This window comes from Corvus hawaiiensis, chromosome 4 (assembly GCF_020740725.1).
Source record: "Corvus hawaiiensis isolate bCorHaw1 chromosome 4, bCorHaw1.pri.cur, whole genome shotgun sequence".
Classification (NCBI taxonomy): Eukaryota; Metazoa; Chordata; class Aves; order Passeriformes; family Corvidae; genus Corvus; species Corvus hawaiiensis.
In genome coordinates this window covers 44434118-44459993 of record NC_063216.1, presented here as the reverse complement: position 1 = coordinate 44459993, position 25876 = coordinate 44434118, and the positions used below count along the sequence as shown (strand labels likewise).

General features: G+C 38.0%; 1 protein-coding gene across 3 annotated transcripts in view; it reads left to right on the top strand.

Annotated features, from left to right (window-relative positions):
* Positions 1-2711: 2711 nt before the first annotated feature.
* LOC125324579 (RAB3A interacting protein) overlaps positions 2712-25876 on the top strand; it is a 33109-nt gene continuing 9944 nt past the window's right edge. The window contains exons 1-6 of one of the 3 annotated variants that reach the window (XM_048300614.1): positions 2712-2792; positions 11092-11367; positions 11572-11833; positions 18652-18747; positions 21232-21309; positions 21671-21874. In XM_048300614.1, the coding sequence (XP_048156571.1) occupies positions 11117-11367; positions 11572-11833; positions 18652-18747; positions 21232-21309; positions 21671-21874 (891 nt within the window). In that variant the 5' untranslated portion in view covers positions 2712-2792; positions 11092-11116. Of the gene's footprint in view, positions 2793-3467; positions 3489-11091; positions 11368-11571; positions 11834-18651; positions 18748-21231; positions 21310-21670; positions 21875-25876 lie in introns of those variants that run through there. The other 2 variants (XM_048300613.1, XM_048300615.1) reach the window with 2 other exon arrangements.

Below are 25876 nucleotides of genomic sequence, written 5' to 3'. Positions count from 1 at the left end.
CAGATCAAAGAAAAATTATGCACTTGATTTTTTTAAAGTCCAGCAGCCATTCTTGCCTTCAACAGAGAGGCCTGCCATGGCCTGGTACTACCTTCTGTGAAACAGCCTTGTCTCTTCTGTTTTCTCCTCCCTGAAACAGGTTTCTTAGGTTGAGTGAACTATTAGGAAAGCAACCAACCACATTTGAAGATACAATCTCTCAGACAGATGGTTCAAATGTGACAGACGACATTGACAGACAGAGCTGCAGCTCAGGGGGGCTCTGTGCAGTGCAGGTATTGTTTGCAAGGATTTTTATCACACCTTGCATCAGTATGACTGGAGAGAAGCTGTGCAAGTGAGACTCAGTTTTTAGTATACAGATTGCTCCAGCCAGGTCTGTGCCAAGGTACTATTCAGTGTTCTATCTAGCTGGAGAACGGGAATTTCTGATCTGGGCCATTTAACCACACTAGGGAGCTCAGAGCAAACAGACAAACTGTACTTTGTCTTGTGTGAGTCTGTGTTGGACGATCCTTCCTCGCATGAGCCTCAGACCTACATTACAGGTGTAGGTCTGCCCATAGGTCATACATGTATGTCTCCAGTACTGCCTCTTGCTCTTCCTGACAAGACTCCCTGAATGGATCCTGGACTTGATTTGACATCTCACCTTGAGTGATGGTCACTGGTATATGACAAAGCTGGTTGCTATTGCCACCAGGCCCTGCTCTTGACTGTGCCCTCATTGGTGACCTTGGCTCTCAGTTCATGACGCCTGGAGGAGTAGCTCTGCCCTTACACTGATGTGCAGCTCAGGAACGAGCAAAGGCCTTTTAAAGGAGCAAATATATTTTTCTTCTCCCCCTGCCCCTCGCAAAATGTTCCTTTCTCTTATTTATTACTCTAGATTCAATTCAATTTATTGATTCAATTTATTTTAGCTTTTAATTTTAACCATGTAAATGATGCTTTCTGTGGTTTGTTGCTGCCTGACTCTTTAAAGTATTACACACAGCAAAATACAGGAGTACTTTGACAAAATAAATCTGTTGGTGATTAATTTTAGCACAGTCAAATGTCTTTGGAACTGTATTGCTTTTATTTCTTGAAATGCAAGATGTCTAATCTGGTTAAAACAGCAGATTGTCATGCCAAGCACAGTCATTGTACAGGATTAAGAACTATAGGATTACAGATCCTAATTATAGACTCTTGTTGGTTTACTATGTCTTAATAGGTTGTTTTCAACTTCTGATTCCACTTGTCATGTCTCTTTTGCAACCCTGTTTTTAATAAACTTTCTGATGCATCTTCTAATTTGTCAAACCTGTATTCTGATAGCACCACCTGGATTCTATTTCATGTCAATATTAGCAAATTAAATAATTTAAAGTTTGAGCTCCTTGAACGGAACATCTCTGCTCTTTTGGGTTTTTCACAACCAATTTCAAGTTATACTGCTGTTTGAATATTCCATTTTTTGCACTTTGGTTTCTTGGTTTTCAGATTGCTTCCAGAAAAGCTATTGATGATGATGTTCTGTAGCCATTTTTTCTGCCTAAACCCCATTGTAGTCAGCGTAAATTTACATACTGGAAAGTAATTTAGAAGATATTAGTATTTATAGGTACTGTATTTACTTTATGACGAACGGCATTGATACATTTGCCTTCTGACATCGTCTTTGTCATATTATTTTGCTCTCAATTAACTTCTCGCTTGGTGGATGCCATGGGGAATGTGCCACAAAGAACATTATTTGTCTGTGGCTACGTCCTGCAGGACTGGCCAAACAGGATTCTTTCACATTCAGTGGAAAGCTGTCAGGATAATTAAAGTTTCAATTATTGACTGGAATGCGGCCTAGATTCCTTAACTGATGAATGGGACAAGGTCTTGTTTACCTTAGTTTTTTGCTCATGTTTCTCACCGTGCAGCACACGGCTCAGTTCAGCTGCAGTAACAGCAAGGAAAGTACATGGTCCAGCCAATACTGCTGTCATTTGAAGCATATTCTTTGGCACTGTAATCAGACCAGCGGTGAAATGGAGTCTTATTTATAGCAGCTTTATAACACTTTGCCTATTGCCTTTAAAGACATAGGACTCACAGAACAGTACAGACCAGGACTTCAAGTGCATTAAGTACCGTGCTTGTGTCAGGGTGGCAGTGGGGATGCCTTAGGGCAAGCCCAGATGAGACATAGTAGTAATCACTCTTTATCAAACTACTGGAGCTGGAAAAACACCTCTTCTTAGCAAGTGAGTCCTTTTATAGCTCTATACATGGCCTCATTTTAGAAATCTAGTGTGTAGAGTTCAGTCTTTGATTATGATATACATTAGGGAGGTTCACAATTTGGAGCAGTGCATGCCCCATGAATGAAAATTGCTGGATAATCATCTAGCATATCTTTCATTTTCTCATCTTCAATTGTGCAATCCGGTGCCTTTGTTACTGCATATCGTTAAACACAGAATTATTAACTTCCTTGTGTTTTTCACGGCAACAAAACACTCAGTTTAACAGCCCTGTCCTCGCCTGCCCTTGACCAGAAGCAATGTTTCCCTGCTTTAACCCTCTGCGACGAGCGCAGGCCCCCGCGGGCCCGGGCCGTTCCCTCCGTCCCGCCCACTCCCCTCACGGAGGTCACCCCCGGCCCCTAGGGGGCGCCAGCGGGGCCGTGCACACCTGCCCCCCCCGCTCCGCTGCGGGCGCTGCGCTGCGCTGCGCATGCGCGGCCCGGCCCCGCAGGTCGGCTGAGGGGACGCGGCGTCGGCGGCGGCCGCTCCTCTCTCGAGGCTCGGCAGGTACGTGAGGCGGGGGCTGCGCGGCCCTGGCCCCGGCTCCGGCTCCGGCTCCGGCTCCGGCTCTGGCTCCGGCTCCGCCGGCGGGAACGTGGGGTGGCTGCCTGGGCCGTGGCTCCCCTCCAGTGCTGCTGCACCTGCCCGCCGACGCGTCTCCGGGAGCCTGTGCCCAGGCGGGCGGAGCCGGCGCCACCGGGGAGCGCTGCCCCTAGCCGGGGCGCCGTGACCGGGCGCGGGCTGGCTGTGGCGGCTGTGGGTCCCTGCCTGGAAGACCGTGGGGACAGGCGACGGTCCGGGCCGTGCTGCTGTCCCCGTCTGCGGCGGGAGGGGGTCCCCGGATCCGTCGGGGCTTGCGTGGGCACGGAAGGGGCAGTCGGCGGCAGGGATGCGCCTGTCCCCGAGTCCAGCCGCAGTCGAAGGCAAAACTGGGCAAAAGTAGTTCTCAGGGATCACGCCGGGAAGTGCCGGCAGCACCTGCCCGAGGGAGGCAGCAGCGGCGGACAAAGAGCCATCTCACCCCGGGCGCCGGCGGGTCGGAGCAGCTGCCGTGCTCCCCACGTAGTGCTTGTGCGGGGCCCGAGGGGAAGGGCGGCCGGGCAGCAGTGACCGAGACGAGGAGAGGAGGGATGCGAGAAGAAGCTGAGCTAGTGCTGAACGCTTCGCCTCCGCTCACAGAGCTTTCGGCCGGCGGGGCGGCAGGTGCGGATCAGGGGAGAGCGCCGAAAGGGGCAGAGAAAGAAGGGGGGGGAGGGCCGGGCAGGGCCCCTCGTGGGGTTCGCAGATTTCACCCCCCTCGAGGGGTGCCAGAGCAGCGTGAGCAGGGACCGGAGGGGCGTTCTGCGCTGTGGGACTGTGGGGCTGCGCTCGCCTGTAGCGTTTCTGGTTGCCTTATGGTCTGTCGAGCAGTATTGAGGGTCATACCTAGTCGCCGGTAAGTGGTGGTGTAAGCTGTACTAGTTGCGTAGCAGATTTGAGTTAGCTTTGATTTCTGATGTAGTTATGTTGGAGAGTAAGGCTCAGAAAGTAAATTCTGGTTACAAGTTGATTTCAAGCGATGGGCTATGCAGAAATTTGTGCTGCTAGAGTGCTGATGCTCCACTAATTCCCCGAGAGTCTCAGGGATCTGGAAGTAAGAGAACACAGAGTGACCAAAGCCTTAATGGTACCCCCAGAGTTTGTCTTGGTGCCAAAAAGCTACAGTGCTTTTATGAGTTTGAAAGTATTGTCTGTTTTGTTTGCAGATACTGTACTAAGTTTTGTATTGCTTGGTTTGTCTGCTGTGTTCATTTTAAGGCATGTTCTTAGGAAGTCTCAGAAACAGTTATCTAGATAGATAAAATAATTAATCTTCTACAGACTTGCTGTAACTGTGAAATTATCAGCTTCTCTTTTGAAGCAGATGTAAGGTTATTCAGACTAGAAGTATGTATTGGCAGCTACCATCTGTTCGAATATTTGTATTCCTCACTATAGGGCAAAACCTGAAATCTTGTTGCTTTAGTATTTTTATTGTTGTTTCTTTTATAGATCTGTTTAATGAGTTTTTGGAAGGGTTAAAGTTTGGCGTTCTGTATTTGTGTCTTGGCAGTCATTCATCTGTTGTGCTTGGTTAATGTTACCTAGTGAGCAAAGAAGGATGAATAATTTACCTCTCATTATGCTTTTAATAAATAACAAATGGGAGTGCACCTCACAGCTGCAACTGAAATATCCATCTTGTTATGCTATATTTAAAAGGAGATTTTTTTTCTGTAGGAGAAAGAACAGTCACAAGAAGCATTTTGATTGTAGGCTGCAGCTGTCTTCATAGCTTTTATTGACTTGGTTTAAAAATTCATGTGAAATACCAAATGAGCTGGTCACTCACTCTTCCACTTAGGTTTATGGATTTTCTCAGAAAAGAGACGTGTACTTTGGATTTTTATTTTTAAGACCCTTTTTAATATGGCATGTAAAATATTGTCTTACTGTCACCTGACTGTCAAGACTTGTATTAGAGACTTTATTAACACTTACTAATGTACTAACCATTTTTTAATAAATTAAGAAAATATTTCTTTAAATGCATTTGCAAATACGATGTCAGGAAATTCATCGTAATTTTACTGAATTTTAAATTACTGAATATTTTCAATGGTAACTGGAAACAAGAGGGTCTTTAGGTCCAAGTCTTGGCAAGAATAACACTAGTCATTGTGATCAGGTTTAAACCTGAGATGGGCTTGTGAAGTTGTTTCCTAGATAAGGCAGAACAATGCTCTGCTTTAAAAAGAACAGCATCTGCAAAGAGAATCATATTTTCAGTTTTATTAACTTGGTTTGAGAGTCTTTGTGAACAGAACAGCATTCTTTGAATGTTTGTTTACAGTGAAAGTTTGCGGTATTCTTTGCATTTGCAAAGCACTGACTTTTCTCTCTAGTAAGAGGTGTACTATCTACCAGAGTCTATACCATGTTTATTTATAAGTTTCACAAGCACTTCATAAATATAGGTCATGGAATCTCCTGTGCTGCTTGTTTCTGTAAGAGAGACACTTACTGTCTGTACCTATGTTTTTCTAATTGAAGATACACCTATAATTAAGTTTTTAAAAGATATTTTTTTAATCATCAGTTCATCAAAACAAAAATCCTTTTAACTTCACAAAATCTTGCTATCAAGTAAACTGTGTTTCTTTTAAAACAGTGCAAATAGTGTTTTCAATGCATAAAGTGAGAATAAAAACAGAAAACCCACATTGTAGTATTATATGACAACACTAGAGGGAATGCAGTAGAAAAATATTCTCACATTAAACCAAGTGTGTTTCTGCTAGCTGTTAAATTCTGTAGACTTGCCGAGCTTACAGTTTACCTTCCATTTACCATCTTACCTAATTTGTCACCTGTTGGTAAATAACATGGTGTGAGGTCACTTGTAAATAAAAGTAGAATATGTTAAGACTGGAGTAGTTCAGTGCTTTCTTTTTCTCTCATATCTTGCTGGCTCAAAAAAACCCAAAAAAAGTTTTGTTTTGGGTTCCTGAAGCAGAAACTCCTATCACAATTGCAAAATTTTAGGAGTCGGAATTATTTTTTGCAAACATTAAAGGAATTCCTATGCCAAATCTTGAATTGTGTTCTTGCAATCAACTGGCATTGATAATGGTGTTTAAACTTGCTTGAAATCTCTGGCTAAGCTTAAATGTAAAACAGTTTAGGAAGAGAATCTACCAAACTTTGTCCTGTGCCTGCATCTCATGAATATCTGATACTGGATAGATGTAATTGAATTAGTTTTTAACTTGAAATTAATGCCCGTATATGCCTTACAACAATTTAAACTTTAACCTGCTTATTTGCATCTGATAGGTTTGAAGTAGCTCTACTTAATTGAACTGCTTCTTTAAAAAGTGTTCATTAGTCCATTTTTCTTAATTTCCTACTAAGTTCTTTAGAGTTAAAAACATATTACATTCCAGGCTCTATAATGCTACATATTTAATTTTTTTTTTCCTAAACTGACTGAGAAGAATGCAGGCCCAGTGGTGGGCTAGTGCCCGTCCTTTTGAGGAACTGCTGCAAAAAATTCCACTTTCTGGAGCCCTCCCAAATCAACTGAGGCAGACGGAGTTGAATAAATGAAGTCTTTGAGACTCAGTTACATATTAAAAGGCTTGCTGCATGGAGGTTAAACCACAGTGGCTAATAGGCAGTTCTTTTGAGAAATGCTAACTAGAATTTGCTGTTGATAAAAATATTTAGAGATGTTAACTTTCTTCCTTAGGGGATTTTTTTCTTTCCTTCTTACTTGAACAGGTAGCCATTCTGTAGTGATGGTATTCTTTACTATTAAAACTAAAAATGAGATTACTGATGTGTGAAATGTTTGGTGTTGGCTTTGCTTTTAAATGGACTATAGCAGTTAGGAGATTGTTCAGAGTTGTTCTCTTCCAAGTGTCTGGTATTCAAAAGCAATCTGTGAAAGACAAACTCCAGAGTTCATAGTAGGCGGTTTTCAACAATGTGGTTTTTTTTTTTTTCCAAAAGGAAACAAACCACAATAAATTGCATTTCAGGGAGCTTTTTAGTATTGAGTGCTTTGAATCAGACAAGTAGCTAAACCCCTCTTAGAGTTATAACAGAAAAATTAGGTTAAGCATTTTGATTTGACTGCTGTAAAAAATGTTTGTGGTTCCCCATTTGTTAGAAGCTATAGGAAGTGTTTAACTGACTGTTGTAAACTAAAATGTACTACAAAGAAATCAGTTTAACTATTAGAGAAAATAACAGATTTGAGCATAGTTTCCTCGTGAAGTTGTGGTTAGTCAGCAGTGCAAGTGTGGCAGCGAAGAGGTAATAAAAAGTGACATTTTGTCAGCTCCCACCAAATTTGCATTTTTTCCCAGATGAAAGCATAAGGAAATGAATTAATTTTGTTGTTTCATTCTGATTTATTACAGTACTTAACATTTTTTATGTGATCCTAATTGCATACTATCAACTAAGACAAAAATAATCACATATTTGGGAGGCACTAATGTGATTCCACGCTTTCACCTTATATTAATGTAGGAGAAAAGGTATTTAGAAAATTAATTATTTTATTTGTGTGCTGGCCTGAAATGCCAGAATATCAGCTTTTGTTCACAGTAGCAGAACTACTACTCGGGAGTGCTGTGTCAACAGTGTGTGCTTTTTGCACACAGTCAGCTTGGCTCCTAGTAAAGCTCTCCTCTGCTTACCATTCGCTTCATGTTCCTTCACAGCAAGGCTCTTCATCGCTGCCTTAGCCAATAATATGAATCCTTCCTGCAAGCCTTAAGGAAGCCTCTAATCTTTAATGACACTGACATTTAATGTGTGTTTTTAATCCTTCTCCTATTGGTTACCATTACTTTGAAGAGTTCTTTCCCAAAAGAGAGCTTTTAATTTTACTACCACCTGCCTTTTTGCTTATGTATTTGGTTTTATTAATGTGTGATGTGTCTTCATAATAGTGTTGGTGAGTCTTGAAACTGAGATACTTAATATGGGCTTCTTTGTCTTGTCTGGGTGGTGTACCCAGCTTCTGCCTGCTCACTGCCTAGTGAGAAGTAATCTTAGGAAAGAAAAAAGTTGTGAATGGAAAGTGTTTTACACAGATGGTTTGGTTATGAGTGCCCATTTGACAGGCTATGAGAAAAATATATCTGAGGGGCTTTATTTTCAGCTCTTCCAGGAATAACTTGTATAATTTTTTAAACTTTTTTACTTACTGTTTCAGAAAGAGGTTGTTCTTTGATAGTTGAGAGGTTATGCATAGGTTTGTTTACTGTTTAGGCTGAGGTCAATATTTAATGGATAAGCAGAGTGATAGTCTTGTAAATAAAATTCCATAATCTTTTTGGTTTGGGCTCTTTCTTTTTCTTACTGTTAAAAATAGTGCAGGATATAGACAGGTTAGGATATAGGCAGGTGGAAAAGCTGTAGAAAAGACTTAGGTGGAACATTTCTCAAAGGAGTGGGACCATGTAGGTGGGATAGAGTCCTCCTGTCCTTCCCCCCAAACATACTATTTTGGTATCGGAAATTGATGTGGTGGTCCAGAGGGGCAGCTAGAAATGCATTTGAACATTTGAAAGATAATAAGTAGGCTTTCAATTGTTGGTTTTTTTTTTTTTTTTGGGGGTGTGTGTGAGCCAGCATGGCCTTCTGCACTTCAGATTGTAGATGAATTTGTGTCTGTTATCACAAATATATGGAATGGTGCATCTTTTTACCTGTTGCTTACTCTATGTACTTAGAAGTATTTGGTCCAAACAGATATCCCTAAGATTTATATAGAAAAAGTAAAATAAATTAAAGAACAACAAATAAGCTTTTATGGATCCTTTTTTCATTCTTGGGGAAGGTTAAGTAGTATTTTTTTAAAAATCACTTTTTTGAGAAAAAAACCTTGCGTAGCAAAGTTTAGCCCAATGGAGCATGTACTGTAGACAGTCAGCGGTACTGGTGATCTGAGTTCCATGATATCTCTACTGAGTATCAAGGCAGACCTTGAGTTTTAAGAGTGACTCGCAATGTGTCTTTCAAACTTGAAATAGAAACTAGTCAATAGCAGGGAGTATGGGACAGAAGCGTGTTCCTGTTTTCTTCTCAGGTGGGTCTGAGTTTCTGCTTTGGTTGTGTGGATTTGGGTGCACTTTCCTACACGCTGTAGAAAATGCAAGACATCCAGGCAGCCCTTCTACATCCTTGTTCAGGGCCTGTGTCTTTTGTTACTTGTGAAGACTGGGATCCAATGAATTGGAAATTGGAAGTGATAGCTGGTGTTGTTGCCAGTATAGTGGTGTTGGGTATGGCTGGCTTGGTGTTCAAAGAAGAGGAGAGCAGTGGCAACAAAGAAAGGGAAAGCGTTTGTGTAGATGTGACCTTGACTTTGAGATCTGTGACATAGATGTTTTTCAATTGGGGTGATGAATTATAAAGACAGCAGTATTTTAGCTTACTAAATGTAAAAACAGTGATGTAATAATTGCATTGTAGAGCTGAAAACATTCTTGAAATTTAACTTTGAAGAGAAATGTCCTGTAGCTGTGTCAGTTCCTTCATTTTAATTTGTCTACTCAACAGGCTTTATCATCATGTAGAGCATGTAATTATAATGCTTCCAATAGTTAAGAAGAATTATAGGGAAAACAAACAGCAATATTTGCCAAAGTTACTTAAACTCAAAAATAAGCTTTTCATCTCTATTATAATAGGAAAGCTTCAAAGCACAAAACTGTGACAGTGTTTTTCTGTGTAAATCATATTTGTGCAAATGAAACAATATCAACTGTTTTGATAGTTCAAAATAAAACAAATTTCTGCATAAAATTTTCTGCATAAAAGAAATCTGAAACAAAAATATTCCTTTTCATTCATGTAAGGTCCTTTTTGTCCTTTGAGTCCGGGCCGTTTCTTAGAGGGGAGTGATTTTTTTTTTGGTGGGAGCAATTAGCAGAGGCAGAGAAAAATTAACATACTCTTGCTGTCTGAGCAGTTGAATTTCTCCCACATGTACCTGCTGATGTGGTAAAGCTACTTATTTTGCACTGGTGTATACACACCGCAATCCTTGAGATGCAGAACAGTTTTGAGTAGTGTTCTTTGAATTTAAGGTGACCAGAAAGTCTTAATTTAACTAAAACATTGCTTCTTGTGTAATTTTGGGATTCCATTCTTGGTGTCTTCCCGTGTGTTTTGTGAAGTGGCTAATGAACTGGAGGTACATATAAGTTGATGGCATCCTTTCTTCATGGTTATGATCATAATCTTTCTAGATCTTCTCCTTGCCTTGTCTTTTCAAGTGTAAGATCCAGGCAACTTTCTCTGTAAAATACAATACATTATTTTGTTTAGATGCACAATTTTTTTTTTCCACATTAAGTATCTTTTTTGAGCCTTTTCTCTCTTCTGTATTTATATAACATGGAAAAGGTTTGTTGGTTTTTTTTGCAGTGAATAATCAGTGCTAAGTAATTCCTTCACAGATTTCTCCATACTACTTCCAACTTCCAGTTTTGAATTATGCAAAGATTTTGGTCATCTCTGATAAACTGCTGAAAAATAGGACTTGTAAAAATCATGTGTTGTACTTGTTTTCTGTTGATCTGATGAAAAGCATATGTAATTAAAAAATAAATTGAAAGATTGTCAGTTACATTGCCAATTTGTAGTACTTTTTACCTGTAATGTATTTTTGGTGTACTTGTTCACAGTTGTCATGTTCACTTAATCATGTGATGTGTTAAATATACATCATCATACTTAATGAGAAATCTTATTGGCTAAGTCTGTCATTTCAGTGAACTGTTAAAAGATCAGATGAGTAATTTAACCAAAACCACTATGGACTGTAATTTATTTAAAGGTTCACTGATTTCTGTTCTAGATTATTTGCTTCATTGAGATGAAAAGTTGAAGTTTTACACTTAAATTTTTTTTTTCTTCACTGATTCCCAGGTCTCCCCCTTTCATGAATGAAATACATTTGTTTTGATATGAAACAGCTCTAGATTGTATTAAAAATTACAGTTTTATGATGTAGAGTATGTTCTTGATTTCGTCATCCCATTTAGATGCAGAGTCTGCTGTTAGATCTTCTGGACTCAGCAGTGCAATGAGTGGGAAGAAACATTTTTGGTGGTTGAAGTTTGGACTTTTGCAAGAACAGTCCAGAGTTTCCATTCTATCATGAAGTATTCTGAACATATTTGAGTGTGTTTCATTCAAATATTTAAATATATCTGACAGCTATTTCCTGTTTACTTTCTGATAAAGTGATTATTTCATTTAGGGATTCATATAATGAGGCTTTTATTATGGCCAGTGACCCCTTGGAAGGCTTTCATGAAGTGAACCTTGCTTCGCCTACTACACCAGATCTTCTTGGAGTAAATGAGTCAGGGACTCAGGAACAAACTACCTCACCCAGTGTAATCTACCGACCACATCCTTCTGTTGTGTCCTCCACACCAATCCAACCCAATGCATTAAATGTTTCTGACCTTCCTACACAACCTGTTTATTCATCTCCCAGACAACTGAATTGTGGAGAAGTATCAGGTATAAGGTAAATGCCATGTGTCTTTTTATTTAAATTGTTGATGTTTGTTGCATATAAACTGTTTGCTTCATTACAGATACAATTTTAATATTTACAATTTTGTAATATTAAATTGTGTCCATAATTACGTATTCACCATCACTACTGCCATTTCTAAAATACTACTCTTACTGTATTATATAAATAAAAAATATATTGCTTTCTTTACAGCATCAATGTTACCGACGCAGTACTTGGTTCTACCTCTGGACCCCAGAGTGGGTCATTCAATCACAGTAATGCCAGGAAGGAGAGCAATAACGTAGAGAGAGAGTTTTTGCAGGGCACTACAGTAGCAGATGTTGCTGAAGGAAATGAAGATATTTTTGGGTTGAGTACAGACAGTTTATCTCACTTACGGAGCCCATCTGTACTGGAAGTAAGAGAAAAGGGCTATGAACGATTGAAAGAAGAACTTGCAAAAGCTCAGAGGGTAAGGTTCGTTGTCTTCCTTCCTCCCGCTTTTTCTCTCTTCAAAGTGTTTCTAATATTGCAGAATGATAGATGGGCCAGAAGGTGCACTTGAAGTCTACTCTTTTCTTATAGCTTTATTATGATGTAATTATTTAATGTAAAATTTTCTAAGTGCTGTGCTGATGTCTTATAATTATTCTTTGATAATGTTTTTTTTCCTAGTGCTGCTGCTGCTACTTAACCATGGAAACTTTTGCTGCAATATGTGGTTAAACACACTCTCTTTTTGAAATGCAGGCTTTCCTTCATTCTGACATTTGAGAATAGGAGTTAATTTTCTGTCATTCTGTTGTTACTGAATAAGTATTTATAGACACTGATTATATACCTTGCGAGTCTTCTTTCCTCTAGAGTTTAAAAGTGTAGCATGTGTCATGGAATTTATAAATGCTTTAGAAACAGGGATGTTTCACAGGGGAATGACTGCATAGGAAAGAAGCAGTAAAAATGTCTCTGGTGTTCTTTAGAGTACTGTTACACCACACTTCAAATTGAATATGGATACCTTTGAAGACACTGTGTCTCAATTCATTAATATTTGTAAAGCGCTTTGTCTTGTTTGGATGGATGGTGCTATATAAATGCAAAGCCATTATTTATCATTTTAACATTTCTCTGTGCTTAAGTTTTGAATAGGTTTTGTGCTGTTTGTATATGTGCCCTTTCTTCTCTTCTAGGTAATTCCATTCTTGTTTAGGGTTAAGCTCATCTTGTGTTTGAACTTGCTGCCCTCTGTTTGCTACCTCATCTTGTTGAATGCAGTCGTCATTACTGTCATAGTGAATCTTAACTATGGATTTGGACGTTGCTTTTTCTGTTGATTGTTTTATTGCTGAGCAGTGGCTTCCTTTGCTAATGTGTGTGTTTACTTAGCTTTTGACCACTGAAAGGAAACATTAACCTGAGCTACATTTGAGGACCTTGCATGTGAATATATAATCCTAGCAGTTAAACTTGGAATCCTAGAAAATAAGAACAAATTAACATTTAAGCTTTAGAAAAGCTCTTCTTTACAGTATACCACAACTCAGATCTGCTACTGATAGCTTGGAATGATCTAAAAATCTTACTGCAGTGTATCGCACTTTGTCTCTTAAATATTGAAGTGTTTCCTGCTTCTCTCTGAAATTTGGTAAGGCTGTTAAGGAAATGGCATGAAGGCTGCTAGGACATACTAAACTGCATGTTATGTGCTTTCAAACTCTTTGTGTGGTCTTAACAAAAGCAATTCAGCACTAACTTGAGACTGTTGATGTCAAAGTTCTTGCTAATTCTCAAGTCCTCATGTGATTCTTACCAGTGTTATACTGGAGGGGTAGCTTACTTTGCTTGTCTTTCTAAACTTGCGCTGTTTCAGAATTGCTTAGTCACTGCAGGAGTCTGTACAGACTGTACAACAATAAACCCTATTCCTTCCATTATACTCACTTTCTTCCTCTTCCTGCATGAGCACTATTTTTTCCTATCCCTAATCCATCTCTGGTATCTTTCTTCCAAAACTCATGGCTGTTCACATAGTGCTGTATTCTCTCTGTGATACTCATATATCATGCAATCTTAAACTTTTGTTTCCAAGCATATTCACTTTTGTTGATGAGTACTCAGTTCAAAACCTGTAGGGATGTAATGAATAGGTAGTGTCTTTGTATAACTGGTTGTCTTTTACGTAATGGCTTTAAATTCTCTGTAATTCTCTGTGCTGTTTACTAGTGAGAAAAATGAGAATTTCAGTTTGCACTTGAATTTTGTGAGCTCATTGAACCTGGAAATTTTGCAGGCTGCAGAGAGTAACAAAGTAAATGCAAATTTGCTATTTTGCATTTTTCATTGGTTTCAAATTTCCCACCCAAACTGTGTGCTAGTGTACTATATGTTAAAGATTGATTTGAATTTGTTGCAGTTGTGATCAGAAAGGGAACTAGAAAGGAAATGGAAATTTTAAACCTTGGGATCCACTAATTTTTTTTTCATGTCTTTGCTTGGAGTTAAACTTTTTTCTTAATGTGCTGTCAGGTTTTTTATATTAGATAATGTATGTATGCCATGTAATTGTTAGACATTTCAATATGGTTCCTGAAAAAATTATTCAGTAATAGAATAAGTATTATTTTCTTATTTTTCTGCTTTTGTATGCCTTGGATTTCTTAAGCCTATAGACTTCTTAAGATGAATGGCATTGCTGGCAAAATCGTTAAAAAAGTCTTTCAAAACTTTGTTTCTTGATGAGAGAAAAATATACTTTCTACTTCAATCTAGATCAGTTGCTGCATCAAATCATGTAATAAAATTGGGAGAAAGGTTGGGTCAGAGGTTAACAGCAGTGCTCAACTCTGTACTAAAAGGGCATATAAGAGTTTACATACTTTTGCCTTAAAATGCTCCCTTAATTAAAATGATAGATTATTTTCAAATTTTGAGACCATTCAGATTATTTTTTGCTTATTTTTTCACTGAAGTCTTAATTTCTGGCTATATTCTAAAGGTGGAGATGGGTAGTGTTTGCTTTACATCATCTGAACCCTTCTTGTTTCGCTAATCTTCTAAAGCAGCATCAGGGAAACTGAGAAGGTGTTAAGAGGCTTAGTGATTGTAATGCCTGGGACCTTATGTCCTCACGTCTCTATGCATTTGTATTTTCTCTGCTGTGTTTGGATTGAGCTCTCTCACTGTGGTTATTGAAGATAGCTCAACCACGTGTAGATAGCCTCCCAGAGAATAGTGATGGTATTTTGATACAGGGTATTTCTTGATGTACAAATTTAGTGGAGTCCTTGCAAATATATATCTTTCATATATACCTATATATACCGTATACCTTTTGCTTTTCATCTTAGTTAACCAGCATGCTGCATGTATTTTGGATAGCTTACCTCTAGTTTCTGAGCTTTAGCAGTTTATAGTCACGAACTTGAATTCTTTCCTTGAATTTTTGTGTGATTTGGCTCAAAGTTATTTCCTTGTCAAACAAACTGATGTTTTAGCCCTCTTTGATGAGGAAAGAGCAGTCTGCCAGAGATGATGGTTCCAACACACTTGGTTTCCATGATTCCCATGGTCTTTAGAGTAAGATCTGTATACTTGTTAGTAACAAGTAAAACCATGTTTGACTTTTTGTAGTAAAATGTGAATTAATTATATTTTCCTAGTAGAGTAAAATTGATTTTTTTTTCCCCCCAATACAGTAATGCTGGTGAAAGAGGTGATAGTATAGAATGGGGCATGGTCAATTTCAACACAGTTTGAAAGCCTGATTCTCAGATTTAAAATTTTCTTTCAAAGGCTTCAATTTCTGTATACATTTTTCATCTCGGAAACAAACCGAGTGTTACAATTTGATCTCGTGTCTTCAGATCAGCAGTAAAACGTGATATTTTAAAACTCTGCATGGATTAATCAATAAACAGGTTCACAATAACTACCCAGGAATTCCAGTAGTGCTATACAGTACTATTCAGCATTTTAAAATTTGCGTTATTTTCTTTAAAGTTAACAATAAAAATGAGGGTGTGTTAGAGCTGTACTGAAGAGTATGCTTTCAGTCTTTTCTAAAATCAAATTGTAGTTCAATTGTAAGGCCACAGGCTTGTGATTGTTGAGGATGCATATTGGTTCTCTGAAGGTGTTTTAGCAATTCCAGGCTGTCTTTGATGAAAGTTTCCACCCCTCTTACGCTGTCGCAGTGTATTGTAGGCAGAGAAATTTTCTCAGGCGAGCAGAAAGAAGACTCTATGAAAGCAAAATAGCAGCATCTTCACCCACACCATAAGATAATTCAGTAGTTTGTGAAACACTGCTAACTTTGAAAAGATATTCTGGATCTTCTGTCACATTAAACAGCCTTGTGAATCTGGTTACAAAGGACTGATTTTTATGTAGCTTGTTTAACTTGTGTGCTGAGTGAAGACCAGTCAAATAGGAGTGCATTTAATGTAAATACTTTTTTGGTGACTTCAGAATTCAGCAGTGTCCCACAGTTGAGAATTTAGGTGATATCTGTAGAAAATGTTCTTTCCTCAGTATTACACGTCTAGTTCTGACTTGGTTAAATTGCTGAGCTAGATGTAGGATGATTTTCTTTCTAGAATGTAAAGTGTGAATGGTTTTGAAGCAGTAATTTGCATTTCTTATCTCACTGGTTCTTTTTAAAGACTCACCCTGTAGTCTGAGAAGATCAAAGAGAAATAAACAACAATATGACTCTTTGATACAGATTTCTTTTTAACTGTAAGGTGGGGGTTTTTTTCCCCATGCAAGTTAATTTTTTTTCTTGCCTTCTGTAAGTGTGTTTGAAGTGTGTTTTTTAGTAGTTCCTCATCTTCATGTAGTTACTTTTTCAGAACTGAAGGACTGCAGCATTAATGGTTAGTCTAGCACACACAGTTGTCTTTTCTGGTTCCTTATTGGCTATGGCTGGGAAGTCTCCAGTAATGCCTTTAAGACACAGGCAGTAGTAATGTTTCTAATAATTGCCAAGCTTTTTGCTTTGGGCACTCTTTATTTCTGCCTTGCCTAAAAAACCTGAGCTTAAATTTGCTTTACAAAAATAACGTCTTACATTATGCTTCTCCTGAATCATGTCATGGAAACTTGCCCAGTGTTTGACAAATCCAGCTAAGCAGCCATGCGTAGTAGACTGCCTGGTGTCGTCTTTTTGTTTTTGTTAAGAAACTTCACTCATCTGCCTAAATTTTAATTTAATCTCTCCTAATCTTTCCAGTTGCAGGCAAAATGTTTTATGTATGTAGTGGTAGGTGAACCTGGGGTAGTTTTACTTGCGTGGTTAGTTTGACAACTCTTGACCTGAATATTAATGTAACCTCCTCTTAAGATGTATTGATGAGTATGTAGCCTCCCTTACAAATCAGGGAAGTAAGCCAAAGGAAATGTTGACATTTCCTCTGCATTTATAGGAAAAGTTTCAACTTTTTTTTGAGTTTTTAAGCATTTTGCATCAGAATCTTCCATTTCCTGATTAAGAACCATACTTTATGTGGGAAATACTTTAAACCAACACAAAATAATTAAATTTTGTTTCCCCCTTTCTTTTTTTAACCTCTTCTTTTTTCCTTTTTTTTTGTGTTCAGTTTTTTTGTATTCCTTCCTTCTTCTCATGCCTCCATCTGTAGCTATTTTCCTGCTGCCTTTTTGGTGTTTGTTGTGTTTTTTTTTCTTGAGAAAGGGATAGGTCACTGTGTGCAGAATAGTAGCTAGCAAGTAAGATTTGAATAGAATTTGAGAAATACCGTGTTTGGAAAAATTCCCATCATTTAAGTGGTACCTTTCAAAGTAGTTGTGTATGGAAAGCAAAAAAATCCAAATGACAAACTAGACTAAAAATTAATGAATACATTCAAAGTTAAAGCCAGGTAAAAGAAGGATAATGCCTTTGATACGAAATGATTCTAGTAGAGTCCCTAAATTCTTGTCCAGTCTAAGAGCTGAAGTCAAACAGGACTCTTTACCTTATAGAAAAATCTATTGCCAATTTCACTGCAGAAATTGAGAGCAAGACCTAATACCAGCATGCTACAAGGCAAGATGCAGCTTCCAACATTTTGTTGTATGCAACATTACTTGAATCATGAAGACTTTGGAAGAAATACTAACCACCTTCCAAAAACACAAGGGAAGCTTCCATTCGGGCCTTTTTTTGTGACTCTCTTGTGACTGGCCTCCCACAGTTTTCTGAAGGCAGCTATTTTTTACTGGCTTGTGGAGGTTTTCAGAGCAAATCATTGTTAGGTTGTATTTGAAGTCTTACTTACTAGTGATAGTCTTGGCTCTTGCATTTCAGGAATGAAATGCCTTTCTTGGTGGGGGGAAGGGGAAAAAGAGATGGATGGGGATGAGAACGGAGTTAGGGCCAAAAAAAGTTTCGAAGGTCAGAATTGGCTACTTCTCTTTCTTTTACTTTGTCTACATAGTTCTCTTTCTGCAAGAGATTCCAGGGTTTAATGGATGCAGAAGGGGAGAAGAACTTTCTTTCAAATTTCTTATCAGCCTTTTTCTACTTCTCTGCAAAGTACCCCAGTTTGTCCTCAGTACGGATGAGATTGGGCATATGTAACCCTTCTACTGCCAAATCTGTGTTAAAATCTTACTGTAAAAATGATTATGGTCAGACCTTCACTCAAATTTTAGTGGTATAGACACTAACATTTGGAATTTCATTAAGTTGCTTTAATTTTATTTATATATCTGCGTAAACAATGGCAAGGATATAATTAAAGTATGATTTTGGAAACATTGTAAGGAGATATTTGGAAGACAGTATTTGCAGTAAAATAATGTTTTAAGATTTTAGAATTGCAGATTGTCCTGAGACAGTGCTTTCTGATTTTTTTAAATTAATTTTTTTATTTTTTAAAAAGGATTACTTAAAGTATATTTTAAGGAATGGGTAGATGAACTGGTGTTCTGTCTGCCCCAGTAATTAATTTGATCTATATTTTATCTGAATACAGCCTTTTATACTTCCAGGAAAAAAAAGGTTTTTTTACTTCTGGGTATTTTGGAAATGTTCGTGTTTAGCTTAGGTATACATTAGATTGGGCTGGTATTATTCTGTACAGCAGGAAGAAACAGCTATATATGCATAGCATTAATTTAATTTTTTTTAGTGTTAAGATGACTATTTTGAAAGGCTTTGTTTAGCAAAGGTTTTATGCTCCTCTGATTATTTGCTTTTATTTTTTGTCCCCCCTCTCTTGTGGTATTAGCTTTAAAAGGCCAAGTTACTACTCTAAGTCAGAATAAATAACTTTCAATTTTCCATAGGAGCTGAAGTTAAAAGATGAAGAATGTGAAAGGCTTTCTAAAGTGCGAGATCAACTTGGACAGGAATTGGAAGAACTTACAGCTAGTCTGTTTGAGGTTTGTTGGAGTCTTCGATGTGATATACTTAAGGGAAGCTGAGCCAGATGTTTTATGTAGAACCAGTATATTGTATGCTGAATTTTTGTGCAATAGGCATATAAAGGGATTTGTGTCCTGAAGACTTGGGTGTGTTGAAGTAGAGGCTTAACAGAAAGCAGCAGACTTTTCACTTAGATGCGAGATACCTTATTGAGCTTGTCAATCTGCCTAGACACAAAATGAAGAAAATAAGGAAAATATATCAGCTTATTTTTTGGCATAACTATTTTGAGACAGCTTCTCTGTCTGACAACAAGGCTATCTAGATAAGAGCTAAATTTGGGGTTGCCATGGTGACTAAATAAAAAAATAACGTAGTTCCAGATGAATGGAGGTAGCAAGTACATAACTTAACCATGCTTTCAGCTTCTGAATTTTGGGTCTGGCAGCATGCTTCACCCACAGACTTCAAAAGAAACATTAGTGCTGAGTGATGCACCGGAGTGAAACCTGGTTACTAAGTGAGAGGCCTGAACTTTAAGTGGGACCATTGCATTTGAGGAAAAGGCAGTAGTATCAGCAAAGATTGTGAGATTGTATTACACGGAAAAAAAAAATGCTAAATCTGTAACTTGAAGTAGGATCAGTTCTCATTTTATCTTAGGAATATATAGAGGAATGCTTTGGACCTAAATTGTGGTGTCTTTAACTGTCAGAATAAATTTCATAATCCATGGGTGATTTATACATTTACTAAATCATAAAGTATAGGCTTTCAGCATACGCTTAAGGATACAATATTAGGTATGTTTTAGAAGCAGTGTTTAAACCTGTGAAGTTGTATAAAAGTGCTGTTAAACATTTGAAAATACTGACATTCAAAATCAAATTACAAACTACATCCTGGTAGGGCAAGGTTACTTAAAATATTGAGCAGTTCCTTTGTGTAAAAAAAATAAAAGAGAAGAGTGGAAGGGTATTTTGTAGCATAAATACTTGTGTATGCTAGGGGGAGGAAAATGTCGGGTAGGTATTTTAACTGTGGAGGAATAAAAAGAAAATTATCAGTGAAATTTTATATTTATGACATTGCATTGCTTAGAACAGTGTGTCAATTTGTTAAAAATATGTTTGAAATACAGTTTATTAGTAATAACAGTTTGAGTTTGAATTCTCCAGACTGTTATAGGCATGTTACCCAAGTTTTCTTTTGTGATTTGATTTCACTGAGAGGCTCTAACAAGACATAGTGGTGAGGTTTATTGATGTTTTGCACTGGGATCTGCAGCCCTTGAATTCATGTTTAATTTTGAATCCCACTAATTTCAGCAGCCATATAAATGGATATGCTAGGTCTTGCTAGGTTGTTGCATCCCAATGGAGGACTGAGACTTGTTTTGCACAGCTGGGTGCATATATTACATTATTACACTGTAATAGCACAGTAACATGCTTTGCTTTCAAAGGTGCATCACTAAGCGGAAACTGCATGGTCAATGTTAAATGTATTTGTACACATTGTATAAATGTGTATGTTCCCATTCCTGCATGTGTCTTGTTACTTACTAGAATTTTACAGCCCCATATTATACAGCTGTGTTTGTATGCCAGTGGGAGCCAGATCTTTTGGTATGAAGATGTATGAACTTTTTTGTTTTATTTATATAGTGTCCAGATGTGCTAGGCGCTTTACAGATATGAAAAGGATCCTATCCCAAGTAATTTGGTTGATGGCTCTGATATTTCAATTTTTGTTGCCTTCAGTAAGTACCATGTGAGAACAGGAATTTGATAGTAGGTGCAAATTGCTGGATCAGAGCCTAAACAAATACATTTTACAGACAACAGGCTTAGAGGTATGACGTAAAAGGATGTTTGAAAAACCCTCAGTCCTTTTATGCTTCCTTCTTTATTGGTTTAGCCTTGTTTCTTTACTTGGATTGTTTTATTAGTGCTTTTTCCATTCTACTTAAGAAATGTTTATTAAATGATGAACTGTTTTTATGCTGTTGTTTTGTCTCTTTTATTGATGACGAGAATTTAGACTTCGTAGTTGTTTGACTGGTTTCCTTTGTGCAGAAATTTACAGTTGTCTAAAACTGGTTGTTCTGGCTACAAGAAGGGAGACGTTCTTTTGAATGTGCTACTGTGCCTATGTTGCTTTTGTTGCTACTGGCTGAGTCTTTCTCTTGGGGGTCAAGGAACTTGTCAGCCACCAAAGCGTGACTGGAGCCTGGTGTTCCTGACAGGTATTGTTCCTGCTGGAGGGGGGTGGGTGGAGTTGCTGAATCTGGGCTCAGAACCAAGGAGAACTGTAGGTGCCAGTGATGAATCAAAATGATAGATTTGTAGGGATTTTTTTTTAATGTAGCTATTTCATTTCAGACTATTGCACAACTTAATATTCACAAGTAGTCTTCATGAAGCAAAAGTATGCCATTAGTTGTTGGGTTTTTTGTAAATTTGTGTAAAGCATTTACACTAGCTAAACATCTTTTATAGGAAGCACACAAAATGGTTAAAGAAGCAAATGTCAAACAAGCTGCAGCAGAAAAACAGTTAAAAGAAGCACAAGGAAAGGTGAGTTTTTCCCAGCTTGTTTTGTCTTTTCACATGGTTTTAAATCTGAAATGTGAATCATAAAGATAGAGCATTACCTGTATACATTTTTAGAATATATACTCGGTTGTTTTGTGTTGCTTGACATATTCTTAGCAAACACCCATGGACACGGTGTTTGTGTCATGTCAGCCAGCAAGGTGCATAGGAAGCCGATGTTACTACAATATGCAATTGCACAGGCATCTATGTGTTAGTACTGTTGGAAGATGAAGTTTTGATTTGCACCAAGATAGCCAGAGATGATGTTAATTGATTTAACATATTTATAAATGAGTATATTTTTGTTTGTTAATGACTTTATTCCCCCTGCCCCGTGAAGATTGATGTCCTCCAGGCTGAAGTAGCAGCATTGAAAACACTAGTACTGTCTACTTCACCAACATCTCCAACGAAGGAGTTCCAGTCTGGTGGAAAAACTCCTTTTAAGAAGGGCCATGCAAGAAACAAGAGTACAAGCAGTGCTATGGGCGGCAGTCATCAGGACCTTACCATGGTGCAGCCAATTGTGAAAGACTGTAAAGAGGTAACGTACAAGGATTGTTCTCTTTTGCTGATAAATTGGCTTTATTGTTTTGTTTTACAATAAATATGATATATATTAATCTTCATTTAATGTTTACAATCTTAGAGACGTTTTTCATTAATGAAAGAGCTTCCTTTACATACCAATAAGGAGGTGTTTTTTCCAAGTCTTGTTTACTTTTAAGTCATTAAGGGAAGATAAGTTTTCATATATTGGAATTGCACATGGTAATTAAAAAACCCCAAACAATATAACTGGATGATATGTCCTGGTGGCTTTTTTATGAAGTCTGTCACTGAAAGTTCATGGACTTTCATAAGCATTGTATGAACTGCCATAGAAAAGAGGAAGAGTAATGTTATAGATCGGTAGTGGGTGAAAGAGGCCAGGGAAAAGATGAAATCAGTAATTTATTAGAGAACAGGTAAAGAGTCGCTAGAATCCTGGGGCCTGTGTGGGTGTTTTTTTGGTATGGTTTAGGGTTTGTTTGTTTGTTTTTTTGGTTGGTTTGTTTGCTTGTTTTTTAAATCTACTGGTATAACTGAAAATGGGGAAATAATAAGGTGAGAGCTTGGTACTTGAGTCCTTGGAATGGTAGTAGTAAAAATTGACCAAAGAGTTGAGAAGGAGCTTATTTTACTGGGTGGTTAGTAGAACAGCAGATGAAATCCAAAAATCAGTAAATGAGAAACGAGGCATCTAGGAAAAAAATGCAACTAGCAAGCTTGCAGTTGTGAATTTGGAAAGAGCTACATTGTACTGGAAAAAAAGATAGCGTCCTTGTTGATCACTGTCTGAAACCCCATCTCAGTGTTCAGTGATGGTCAAAGATCTACAGAGACTTAGAAGTCCTTAGGAAAGGAATAAATACTAAATAAAAAGTATTATATTGTAGGAACATGTAGTAAAAGTTTGTTTCTGTACACGCAGCTATGATATATTCCTCTCAGAAAGGAAGTTGTGAAAATATAAGGAAGTGTGACATATATGGTCAAACCTAATGGAAAGATTTCTGTGTAGAGAGATAACTTGAGGTAGAAGAAAAATCTCTGCAATCTCAGGTGACATGGGGAAGATGAGTGATGAACAATTATTAATGAATTAATGAAAACTCTGGAAGTTAAAAGGAAAATAATTTTTAGTCAGTACATAATGAAACATTGTCATGAGGAAGCAAGATTAAAAATATGTTCAAAATAAAGTCATGCAAAGTGACAAAAGAAAAGCCTGTCAAGGTGTATAGAAGATAGGATATTTGGCTTAGAAAGCTTTTTTAGCTACAGACTGCTAGAAGTTTTGAGTCTGTAGAAGAATACACATCACTGTCTTTTCTCTCAGATGTCTCTTCAGCCAGCTCTGTGGCTACTGACTATTGTCAGAGGGGTAATATGCTGACTGGATCTTTATACTTTATTTTTCCAGTCATCATTAACTGCATTTGTACTAGACACCATTTTACTATAAACTTAGAAAATTAAGGCATCTTCCAGTTTGTGTTTCATACTCGAACTTAAAAAAAAAATCAGATGACTTATAACCTGCTTGCCCACTTTCAGTGGTATCCAGGATATTTTCCTTACTAAAACTGAATCCTTGTTGCCCTTCAGCAAACAGGAGAACTGGGATGGAATCTGGTTACTTTGTAAGCATCTGACCGAGGTCATGACTCAATGAATTCTCTAAGTGTTGTGCAAGAGTGAGAGATGGGAGAAATACGTTTTACCTCAGTTTCTCATGGAGAGAACGTGGTGATCATGGAGGACATGCTGCAGAAGAGCCAGTCTGCCTGACACTTTCTTCAGTTCATTCTCCTTCTTGTTGGCTGCATAAGGAGACACTTTGAGGCTGCTCAGGACTGCTCAAACTGGTGACTTTTTCTTCCAGTGACAGCCTAGGGAATCACTAAGAAACACATGGGTTTTCCACCCACTGGGACTTGAGTATTCTTATTTCTCTTCTGAGCAGGGGTATTTAATGGCATGTAGAATGGAGTGAAAAAAGCAAGAGTGCCTTTGGCATGGTAGGTAGGACATTGTTTTAAGCAGGGGAGGCATACCTTCCCATCTGCTCCTGTTATCCAGTGCTTTATTTACTGGTTTTATTTATAGCTGCTCTAAGGTAAATTTTTTTGCATTTCTGGGAGCTTGGGTCTGAAACCCTAGTTCTGTCTCCTTCTTGCTAGTTGTTCTTGCCACTGAGTTGTTACTCTTTGAATCTCATTCTTTTGATTCTGAGTGACTTGACTTCAAAAGGGGGTCAAGAGTACCTTTGCTCAGGGCTGTGTGTTGGCCCTGAGCCAATAGCTTTGAACCCTTTTGCAGAGTCTAGAGCTTTGTGTTTTGGGATGGAGCTGGGTGTAAAGAGGTCAGCTCTCAGATTTCTTTGTGGAATGTAGACAGAGTCAAGAGTGGCTGGCTGTCCACCCTAAATTGCAGTGGAGCTAGAAAGGTGCCAACATCCCAGAGAAATACTTCCTAGCATGTGGTAATAACCTTTATGATAAATAGACATGTCTAATGAATTTGGACATTAAAAAGATTGAGATAAGCCGGATCTTAAGCAGACAGGTAGCATCCCCTCAAGAAGGGGATCTCACCAGAAGTGTTGATAAATGCATCAGTGTTGTTCAAAGAGCTATTTTGCTGATGTCATATTTACTGTAATGAAAGCATAAAAAAAAATTTAACTGGAATTATTATTACATTTGATTGTATATTTAATTTCAGATAATCGAAACTGGTATCTAGTGAAAGGATAAGTAAAGGCAGGGAGGAGATACACGTGTATCATGCATTGTAGATTGAAAACGAAGAACATCAAGCTATGGTCACTGAACAGTTTTTTTCAAGGCAGCTTCTTTATAAACTGTAGGTTTGGGTAAAATTGAGTAAATCTGGAAAATAACCAAGTTAATAAGAAATGCATCTTAATTTTTAGAATTCTAGACTACAAATCAAAAATTGATGTTTTTCTGCTGGTATCTCTTGATTGTATTAATTTTAAAGCCAGACCTGAGGTGGGTTTTAAGTTATGGGAAATGTTCCCTTAGGAAGCAAGTTACACCTATTGAATTCCATTTGCACAATGAAGTTGGTGGCTTAGCAACCAGAACACTTACAGATTAGCTTAATTAAGGTAGTTGTTCCTGATTGTACCTGAGCATAGTGCAAGTGGCTCTAACAAAAAACAAATTTTCCAGTCTAATTTTTGTAGGTTACTTTTCAAGGAAAAAAAGAAAAATAATAAAGTTTAACCAAAAACCCCTGAAAGTGATGAAAGAAGCCCCCCAAAGCATACATGTAGAAGAATGGCAAAGTGCTGAGAATTCAGAGAAGGCGTAATGCCTGGGAAATGAAAAAGAGACTGAAGTTGGTTCAAAGCAGCATACTGATCTTTTAAATAGTATTAAAAAAATCAATTTTTAGTATATGCTATTTCCCCATTTCATTATCTTATCTGTATTATTTGTTTTTAATTGTACAAAATTATAAATTCACATCCTGGCTTATGTTTCTACTGCAGTGTACATCCTTTCTGGAGTTTTAGGAGTATAGGTCTGCTGTAGTTCAAGAAGGGCATTTAAACAGGGGAAAAGGTGCTGAAGCAGAATGTCAAAACCAGTCTGAGGATCGTGTTGTGGGGAGCAGGATGGTGTTGCATATCCCTTTGGGATTGGAGTTAGGTTTATATGTTGGATTAGGAGTATATGTCAGAAGCACTCACCCCGACTCCTGCAGCAGTGTTGGAGCCCATGAGTGAGATCTTTCTCAAGTAACCCTAAAGCAGACAATGTGCTCTGGGAACACCTCCGTGTGCTCTGGCTGTTAGTGGGTAGCAAGCCCGTGGGACAGGCTGCCCCATAATGGAAATGTATTTTTAATAGCAACCTAGTATCCATCTCTGGACCACCACTCTGGGTGGGTGCCATTCTGCTGCTAACTGATCTCAGCATGGAGATGACAAAACAAGGTGTTTCCAAAGCAGGTACAATTATCTTTTCCT